The sequence below is a fragment of the Nanorana parkeri genome, unplaced genomic scaffold, assembly GCF_000935625.1.
Source record: "Nanorana parkeri isolate BGI_ZX_2015 unplaced genomic scaffold, ASM93562v1 scaffold968, whole genome shotgun sequence".
NCBI lineage: Eukaryota > Metazoa > Chordata > Amphibia > Anura > Dicroglossidae > Nanorana > Nanorana parkeri.
The window spans coordinates 344,059-354,877 of NW_017307236.1; the positions used below are offsets into that span (position 1 = coordinate 344,059).

At 46.9% G+C, this 10,819-nt stretch overlaps 1 protein-coding gene across 1 annotated transcript in view; it reads right to left on the reverse strand.

Annotated features, from left to right (window-relative positions):
- Positions 1–9,862: 9,862 nt before the first annotated feature.
- LOC108795420 (probable N-acetyltransferase 16) overlaps positions 9,863–10,819 on the reverse strand; it is a 10,421-nt gene continuing 9,464 nt past the window's right edge. Inside the window, exon 3 of the mRNA XM_018566667.1 lies at positions 9,863–10,492. Within this exon, the coding sequence (XP_018422169.1) occupies positions 9,863–10,492 (630 nt within the window). The remainder of the gene's footprint in view (positions 10,493–10,819) is intronic.

The window sequence follows — 10,819 nt, forward strand, 5'->3', positions numbered from 1 at the left end:
GGGGATAGTGTGTGAGATGATAGGAATGACACAGAGAAAACTTTCATGGCTGAGCAAAGTTCACCCAATGCGGCACTCCCTCTGTAAGAAGGTCCAACACACAATATATAAACATATACACATTAAACATAATTGGGGAACGTCACTTAACACCCAGGTACAAAGGTGCAAGTGTGCAATAAAACAGACCAAGTCCTTAATTTAATTGGAAACTTTAACTGTTTTTAGTCCATTTTTTAAACTATTTTTGGGGGGTTAACAAATGGATGTTTTAAAGGAGAACTATGAGGTGAGTGCTTTTCACTCACCTCATAGTTCTAGCCGACCTGTGACCATGAGACTGTCACAGGTCGGCTCAGTAGATCGGGAGGTGAGCGAACACATGCAGGTGTTCGCTCACTTCTCGACCCTGTCACGGCTCTCTGCCGTGACAGGGGAGGGGATGGATTGCCCCCTCCCCGCTCCGATACACCAGCGCTGACTGGCGGAACGGACGGGGGAGGGGGCGGGTACAGCTGGCTCTGCCTCTAGATAGGCAGAGCCAGCTGTCACTCACGCAGCTGGGCGGATCCCGACATCGATGTCGGGATCCGCTCCGGCTGCGGCGTCTCAGTATACCGCGAGCTGTAGCTCGCGGTATACTGAGCTTAGGGTGACGGGAGGACGCTAGTTTGTGTCCTCCCGTTACCCTAAGGAGAACTATGGGGAAAAGCCCTGACCCCATAGTTCTCCTTTAATCAACATTTGTATTGTACACATTAATCATACATGAGGCTATGTTTCCAGAGTAACTCTTAGGCCCCATTCACACCTTTCCGTTTTGTCGGGCGTTCAACGCTCTATGAACGCTCTACAAAACGTACAACCATGAAAATCCCATTGTTTTCTATGGGTATGGTTCACACCTTTCCGTATTTCCGCCCGTCTGAAAGCCCTACAAAACGGCTGACGCCCAAACAAGTACATATACTTCTTAGGGCCGTTTTGGAGGGCGTTTTCCATTGGGATACAGCCAAGTAGCCTTCGGAATCGAGCGACGGTCGCGCAATTTTTTTACCGCGAATCGCGGTAAAAAAACCGCGTGACGGTCGCGCGACAGACGTGCATGCGTAATACGCCTAGGTGTGAACCCAGCCTAAAGTATCTCTATAGGTTGAACTCGATGGACTTGTGTATTTTTCAACCTGACTAACTATGTAACTAAACTGGAAACATAGCCTGTACTAGAAACAGAGTTTCCATATCTGTTAGGAGGAGAGAGGGGTGTCCCTTCTCGGAATCATTTAGGTCCTATTTAACTACAACTGCTTTAAAGAGGAGGTTTCATAAACCATAGAAGTTGCATACAGCTCCACCTGCTCACTGGTAAAACAAAGATATATGATATCTCCATATCAGTCCAGAAGCTATGGATAACTGTGTGTTTGATTTCTAGAAGTGAATCCAAGGTCAAAATGTTTTATTTGGATAGAGTAATTCTCCAATAGCAACAGGTGTCCCTATTATTGGATTTCCCCTCACATCTTGTTCTGATGGCAACTGAAAAATGTTGGATAGCCCATCATTTTCTGTTCCAATAACAATGGTCAGATGGACAGATAGTGGGGGTAACTCCTCCACAGCAATAAAAATCTGGCAGAGGTTAACACTTTCCTATTCTAAGTTTTGGCTTTAGATATCCTTAAATTATTTGTTGGCAGCTCTGAATAGCTGCACCAAGATTCAGGTTGTAGATATGCACTGAACTGCCTTGACCAGGTCTGAACCTTCACCGTCTAAATTCTGTTGAGAAGTGAGATGTATGGTGGTTTGAAAATTCTTTTTTTGATTCTCTTATCAATGATTAGGATTATGAAAGAATCTTCCCAATTTTTGGACATTTTTGTTAGCCATGGGTAGGCGGTTGCTGCTAATTGGGGGAGTGCCGCTGTCACTGTGGTAGACCAGCAATGTGGAAAGTGAAGCAGGAAGTGGTCATTAAGTCAAATGACTGCAGTTTACTACTGGTGCTAGGGGGGACCCAGCATAGGACCAATCTGGTCCTATAAAGGCCGTGACACACTGCAGCCAATCGGGTCGTGCTTAACAACCGGCCAGACGTCGCATCCCGTCACGCCGGTTTATACGCCGATTGGCTGAAGTTGAAATTGTTCATCTTGGCACACTCAGCTCCACGAGCTCTCGCCAGCTGAGGTGCCCAGGAGAAAATGACATGACACACTGCTCGCAAAGGCAGTGTGCCACCGCTTCGCGTGCAGTGTGTCACAGCCTTTAGACCCTTGGTTATCAACTGGTGGATCGTGACCCAAAATTGGGTCGTGACCCCGTGTTCAGTGGGTCGCCGCATGCCTTCCACTTTTCTAGGTGAGAGGCTCCTCTGCCTCCCCCTAGAACAGCACTGTCAGTTCTCACACCAAGCAGCCATTCAAAATATGCTGCCCGGCGCCAAGTTTCAGCTAGTGGTGGGATGGGGGTATGGCCGCAACGGAGCTCCATACGTATGTGCTTTGCTTACAGCTTCCTCACGTGTCCTATAGAGGTGCCATGGTGACATTACATTATGGCTCCCGACACTTCTACAGGGCATGCAAGGGAGCTGTACAAGTAAAGCACATATGGATGGAGCTCCGTCACAGTTCAGCAGATTGTGTCTGTGGCTGTGCATGTATGTCAGTGTTTTTTAGGACCCATTCACACTAGTACAGTGTGTTAATTGCACCTACCATGCATTCTGGTGTGGGAGGTGTGTTGGGTTGCCATCCATTTGAATGGTACCCCAAATGCACCTCCCACCCAAAGCTCACATGCCCACACTGGAACGCGAGGTAGCCTAATTCCATGCGTTCCAGTTCAGTGCGACTTTGGTCACCACTTAATGTCCAAGGACAAATGTGGGTCCTGAGGTTACACAGGTTGAGAACCACTGTATTAGACTAGCAGTGTCCGCTAGAGTGGCAGTGTGGGAAGTGAGGCAGGAAGGAGTTATGCTCTCACCAAACCTCTCCCACCAAAGTAAAGTGACCTATGGCAAACTTTGGTTGATTCCTTCTAAATCAGTGGTAATTCAAGCCATGGGTGGGCCTGTTGGCCCCATTTGGCTCGACCACCTTTGGTTGAAATATCAAATGAGCAGGGAGAAAAATTGACAGCCAAACTGTGACTGCAGCCAAACATCTCCACTACATGTTCATTGTAATAGCTTTGAGGTCTCAGAGCTCCACTTAGGAGTTGCAAATAAGAGTCCGTCAATCTAGCCAAACCTTTTAGAGTCATTATGATGGAGGATCTGTTGGCCCCTGAAACATGGTTGCTACCTTTTGTTTTTATAAAGTCAGATTGCTATAATTAATAAACATCTATGGAATCTTAAACTGATCTCATTGTATATAATGAATACAATAGCTGGCAGGGGAGACTCCTCCATTAACGCTGATTAGCGTGGATGATCTATCAGACTTCTCTTGTTTGGTCTGCGGACTGAACAAAAGAAATGTATCTTAGATGTATGGATTAATCTTGGATGTATCTATTAATATATGGATAGCTTAAAGGAGAATTATGAGGCGAGTGATTTTCACTCATCCTCATAGTTGTAGCCGACCTGTGACAATGAGACTGTCACACGTCGGCTCAGTAGATCGGGAAGTGAGCGAACACATACCGGCGTTCGCTCACTTCTCGATCCTGTGCCGGCAGAGAGCCGTGACAGGGGAGGGACTGGATTGCCCCCTCCCCGCTCCGATCCTCCAGCGCTGACTGGCGGAACAGACGGTATACAGCTGGCACTGCCTCTAGACAGGTAGAGCCAGCTGTCAATCCCGCAGCTGGGGGGACCCAGACATAATTGTCGGGATCCGTTCCGGCTGCAGCGTCTCAGTATACCGGGAGCTGTAGCTCGCGGTATAATGAGCTTTGGGTGACGGGAGGACACTAGTTTGTGTCCTCCCGTTACCCTTAGGAGAACTATGGCGAAAACCCCTGACCCCATAGTTCTCCTTTAAGAGTATTGTGGGGGAATTTTGTTGAGAAAATGCCTATATAATGAGGACTGATATTTTGGCTGGGGGGAAGCAACCCAGAGATCCTTGAACAGAAGGGGTGAAGGATAGGGATGGGTGAACCTGGAAACAGACTTGGTGACCAGTGGGTACATATGCTAAAAAGGTTTTTTTTACCAGGTATTATACGCAAGAGATCCGGGAACACAAAATGACAAATATTTTAAATAATAGCTTTTAATAATGTGTGTTAAAAGACTAACATAAATCCAACAACTCACATAAAACACTCCGGGGCCCAGCAGCAATATAATAGAAATGTTAGAAATCAAACTCATTCTTTTCCCACACTTCTTTTTGGCTTTGAATTCCATATGGGACATACAAGACACAGTCTATCATAATATAGATGATAGAAATCTTAGGATTCAGAGGTAGTCCATAATTCAGAGCCACACTCTCTAATGACATAAACCCCAATATATGGTCCTCAACAGAACCCCAGTGCAGGAACAATGATACATCCCAAATGCTGGCAGATGAGTCCCGGGTTTAGTCCCCTGCTGACAAGCATAGTATATCAATATTCATATAAGTGGTTCTAGAAAAAAAACATACTCTCATCTCCCGAGTAAATTAACCACAGGTCACATAAAATCACAATGCATATGTACAGTAATCTGTGCTCTGCTTATAAGCTAAGGGGTAAAATATGTAATGGCAAGTCAGTAGATCTGCCAAGCTGAATGCGTATTAGTCATTGACCCTTTCTAAGGTTTCCCAGAGTAGGGTGAGTCAGTTCATAAAATTGTGGTTAAGCAAAATCCAATTACTTCTATAGACGGATGTTCTATAACTCAGGCTTATAATGAAGCCAATTGAACTAATAACGGTATGTACTGAGTGCTTCAAAGCTGAATAAAGTGATACAATATATGGCCAAAGTTGGATGGCATACCAGCAAGTCCACCAGAATATGTCTGCGTGGATCTGTATCCTTACTCGGGGTTTGTGCAGCAAAGATAGGCAGTCCATGGAGCAATGAATGTATTGATCTCACCTATATGCAAAGCAAAATTGTCCTGAAAAACTCTATGATAGCCTTACTCAACCAGGGTTCTGTGAAGCACTAGTGTTGCTCCAGGGGTTGCTTGGGGATTCCTGAGCAATGAACAATTTCTGACTCTCAGAAAAGTAACCACTGACACCAATTATATTTTTAGCTACTGTATATGTTGGGGGACATTCTTCCTACTGACAATGTAAGGGTGTAACGGTCTGGGATCAGGCTCGGAGTCAAGTAGCTGAAACAACAGGCTAAGTCGTAGTCAAACAGGCCGAGTTCAGTAAACAAGCAGACTGTAGTAGTATAGGAGCAGGCAGTAGCGTAGTCAGAGATCAAGCCTAGGTCAGTAGCCAAAAGGTATCAGGCAGGGGCGTAACTAGAAATCACAGGGCCCCATAGCAAAATGTTGTATGGGGCCCTGTAATTTCTAGTTACACCCCTTGAAGAGCCCACTTGAGATCCCACACAGCTCACATGAGGGTGACCCTGCAGAGCGCACGATAGACTCTCTATGGTGGGCTCTGCAGGGTCACCCTCAGGTGGGCTGGTCACACTCCTTACCTGTCCGCCTCTTCTTCCTCCGTCTTCCCTCCTCCGTCGCCGGCCCCGCCTCCTGCTCCGTTACCGGCCCGCCTCCTTCTCTGTTGCTGACCCCCGGGCCCCGCCTCCTCCTCCTCTGCCGGGTCCAGCCTCCTCCACCGCCGCTGCTGGCTCTCGTTGACTCAGCAGCGGCTGTGGAGAAGAACGCAGCCCTGCACAGCTCACTGACAGTGATCTGAACAGCGGCGCCTTCGAAGCCATGGCGGCCCACACAGCATCAGGGGGGGTGTCCAGGCCGGGCGCCCCTGTGCCCGGGCCCCATAGTGGCTGCCTTTGCCCGCTATGTCGATTGTTACACCTCTGGTATCAGGTATGAAGTGGAAGATGATGAGAGTATGAATCAGCAGCCAAAGGTGAATCAGCAGCCAAAGGTCAGTACACAGGTAGCAGTATGAGAGGATTGTATCACAGAGGGAGCAGGAAGCAAGATATTGGCAGGAGCACAATAATCTGGCAAACAGGAAGTGCAGAGGCTTGGCTTCAATAGGAAGTTTAAGGGAGGAGCAAGGAGTTTAGAGTTCAGCAGAAACTAGGTTTAAAGGAGAACTATGAGATGAGTGATTTCCACTCATCTCATAGTTCTAAGCCGACCTGTGACAATGAGACTGTCACAGGTCGGCTCAGTAGATCGGGAGGTGAGAGAACACATACCGGGTTCCCTCACCTCTCGATCCTGTCAGGGCTCTCTGCCGTGACAGGGGGACGGGCTGGATTCCCCTCTCCCCGCTCCGATCTGCCAGCGCTGACTGGCGGAACGGACGGGGGAGGGGGCGGGTACAGCTGGCTCTGCCTCTAGATAGGCAGAGCCAGCTGTCACTCACGCAGCTGGGCGGATCCCGTCATCTAAGTCGGGATCCGCTCCAGGTGCGGCGTCTCAGTATACCGCGGGCTGTAACTCGCGGTATACTGAGCTTAGGGTAACGGGAGGACGCTAGTTTGTGTCCTCCCGTTACCCCAAGGAGAACTATGGGGAAAAACACTGACCCCATAGTTCTCCTTTAACTGAGGATTACACAGGAGATCAGGCAAGGAGCTATCCAAGGTTCTAAGGTGGCTCAGCAGGTAGAACCACTGCCAGCTACAGCAGAGGCCCTGTGTTCAGATCTGGTTCCTGACAAAGGGACATTCTTTTCACTGATTACCACTGATTCTTCTTTCCACGGCATTCTCTTGCAACTTCTGTAATCATAGCCGTGGTCCAACAATGTTTGAGATCCTTTTCTTCAGGCTGTTCTGCTGTCCTCTTACTTACTGTATCTCTACATATCTTCTTGACTGTTGAGAAGCATAGGCATAACAACATGTACTAAGCCATAGCCTTGCCCTTTCCTCCCCAATTCTAAGCATCATGGTAAACAGCAAGAGCTTTCAAAAGTCTATGTCCATTAAAGTCTGTTTCTCACAATGTACTGGGCGCTTGTTACCAAAATACATTGCCGGGCAAAACAAAAGTCCCACACCCTAATAATTTGTTAGACCTCCTTTAGCTTTGATTATGGCACACATTCGCCTTGGCATCATTTTGCGATGTGACAACATTTATTTCAATCCAAAGTTGCATTAACTTTTCACCAAGATCTTGTAGTGATGATGGGAGAGTCGGACCGCGGCATAAAGTCTTCTCCACCACGTCCAAAAGATTCACAATGGGGTTAAGGTCTGGACTCTGTGATGGCCAATCCATGTGTGACAATGATGTCTCATGTTCCCTGAACCACTCTTTCACAATCTGAGCCCGATGAATCCTGGCATTGTCATCTTGGAATATGCCCAATGTGCCATCAGGGAAGTGGTGGACAGTGAGACCACCAAGAGCCAGGCAGGGAGATGTATAAGGGCTCTCCGTTTCCACCCCCATTCCTTAGCAGTTTGGGAGTCTTTGGCCGGCATCCCGTCAAGCTCCAGGCAACCAGTGACATCACTGGTTGCCAAGAGCTCGGCGGGACGCTCTGCCAGCAAGAGCTTCCTAGGTTGCGAAGAGCAGAGCAGGGAGATGTTTATGGCCCTCACTCATTTCCCCGCCAGGCTCTTAGCAACGTAGGGCGCTCTGGCCTCACCTGACCCAACGAGATGCTGTTTAGGGCAACAGCCCCAGGCTGCCTCATTATAAGTACGGGCCTACCTAGACCTATTACCCAATGGAAGGCACTTACCTATTTGCTTAGTTAAATCCAGGTGGTGACTTTTTTTATGAACAGGCAGTGTGTATTACAATATATTAAAAAAGTATTTTCATAAACGTGCTGTAAGGTGTAATTCCTGCACATTGAAACTGAACTCCTGGTAGATATAAAAGGCACAAATAAATGCAGCTGTCTATTCATTAATACATCATTATTTTAAAAATGTAACCATTGTACATACGAGAATTTGGCTTGATTTTATCCCCTGCAATTCCCTATGCAGCAGCACTCTGCAGGGAGAGCTGGGAGGGGAAGGAACAGGACAAAGAGCCAATCAGGTGGGCTACATGCCAATGGATTGCCAAGGAACATGGTGATAGGAGCAGAAAGTGTGAGCAGAGGGATGACCTTAGCTACTTCATGGTTCAGTCAACATTACAACTCAAATTAATTTTTTCAGAGTGGCGGGCAGTGCCAAGGGGAGTTCTTTTCTGCATGGTCATCACCTACATTTCTAGAGGTAAGTTGTTTACTATGCGAATTTGCATAGGCTGGTAATCAAGGGCAGGAGGATGGCATGGGCAGGGAACAAATGGAGCAGATATGGTGGACTGTATCCACACATTGCATATACACAGGCCTATGGAGGTCAGCCAGGACCCTAAAGCAACACAGAGGGGAGTATACTTGATTGGTCGCCTACCTCATGGAGAGAGAGAGCGGCGGTATTGGCTCTTATGAACAGGAACAGGTGGACATCTATCAGGACACTTTTTAGAAGACAGCTGAGACTTTCATGGTGAAGACTGTAGATTCTCTTAAGGTAAGGTGGTGACTTTGCACTGGAGAACTAACAATTCTGACTGAGGCATCAAAGGCAGAAAAACCGCAAGGCACGAATTAAAGCTGATCTCCAGGCACATATAAAAGATAGAAATTAAAGCAGCTCTCTACACATCCATACACCACCATCCAGCTCTCTACACATCCATACACCATTTAATGTTTATTTTAAATACAAGCAATTTAAGAACCTGAATTTAATATCAGCCTCTTACAGTCCGTGTACAGCAGGGCTGGAGTGTTAAAACAAGCAAGAGCAGCAGCACAAGGGGCCAATCAGTTTTTGTTTTGACAAGAAGTCAAATCTACCTCTCTACTCCGCAAATCACTCCCTCAGTGTCCTTGCGTGTCACTAATCTACTAACTGACGTATCAGTCTGGATGTCACAACATTTCTTAAACCTCAACCTTTCAAAAACTGAGCTGATGTTATTTCCTCCCGCCCATGCACCTTCCCCCAACTTTTCACTTGAGATTGTTAACACAACTATCCAGCCCTCCCCTCATGCCAAGGTCCTAGGTGTCATCCTTGACTCAGACAATACGTCAAGGCAACTGGACTTGGTGTATTTTTCTTGAAGACATTTTACTGGTCATCCAACTGGCTTTCTCAATTCAGAATTCTGAATTGAGAAAGCTGGACGGATGACCAGTGAAACGTCTTAAGAAAAAACCAAAATACAGCAAGTCCAGTTGCCTCAACTTATTGTTTACAGATATTTTAGCCATATAGTGTATAATTAAAGTGACATTAAAGGATCATTTTTTTCCCCTCCCCCCAATGTTAATGTCAGCACTTACCTTAAATGATGTCTCTTAATCCGATCTTCCTCTTCTTTCCTGATGTTTTCACCTGTCCCTCCATCGGTGTGGCGGCTCTCCGATCCAGCGCTGACTCCTCTCTGCTTGCAGGCACTTCCGATCCCGCGCTGTCTGCATGCGGGTGCACGCGTCCATAGACCTTGCGTCTCTGCTCATCTCCCGGCCGAGAATCCGAACTGCCCGCCCAAGATGCGTTGCGGCCGCAGGAGCAGTTTCGTTTCTCGGACAGGAGCGCGCAGCGAAAACAAGGTAAGTTTAACCCGCTGGTAAAGCGGGTTTTTTTTTTTTTTTTAAACTTTGCATATATCTACTGCTTGCTAGCCCTAGATATAGGCAAAAAAATGGAGGCTTTAGAACCCCTTTAAGTCCAATGATATTGCTTATTGATATTGAGACTAACATCCAAGGGGTTAAATCTCCATTTCTAGCAGCATCTGTTCATTCACTAAAAAGAATGGTGCCAGTCCCTCAATCAGTTGATTGAGTTCGGTCCGCAGGCTCTCCTCCCCAAACATGATGCAGATTAGACTGATCCCAGCAGGCAGGGACTGTGTACACAACTTAAGTTGCTCCACCACATGCATCTTAGCGCTTGCTGGATCGATTCCAAACATGTCAACGTCGAAGCGGTATGTGGCATCTGCATAAGGCACCGGGTATGCTGGGGTACCAAGGCTGAGGAACCCGGTAGAAGAAGGTGGTAGGGGTGGTGATCCTCCTCTCACTTTGTTTTCATGGTCAGTTTGATGTCCGTTTGCACTGACGCTCATATTTCGTGGTTGCGAGTAGATCCAAGTGAAATTCCTTTCAAAAAGCATCTCTAAATTGGACCTCTGGGTGGAAAGAGGAAGCCACCCCTGGAGCAGGAGACCCCCGGGAAGCAGATCTTCTGCAGTCTTCGCCCCATTAAAGAGTTGGAGCACCTCAGCAGGTTCCAGAACAGTGAAATGATTCAACTGTCCCACATTGTCCAGACGCGCCTCCAACAATTTGATGTCTTTCGCTAGCTGGCCAGAGGGAAGAGACACGGACAGCACGGCCTGGTGGAGAAAAAAGAAGAGGATGGATGTATGAAGCCTTCACTAGAACAATGAAAAAAATCAAAGATGATATATATATATGATGCAGTCTGATTGGCATTGGGACATCAAGATTTTGGTTTTCTGTTAAATGTTTAGCAAGCTACAGCTCTGATTCAGTGGGGAAGTGTCAGACCTCTGCAGAGAAAGCAAACAGTGGAAAACAATGCACTCCCTTTGTGGCCGATCTTATCTCAGCAATTATTTTATATCTATTATATATAGTTAGAACTTTGTTACCATTTTAGATATATTAGGGAATGGGTAAAGCAGAAGCAAAACAATTAT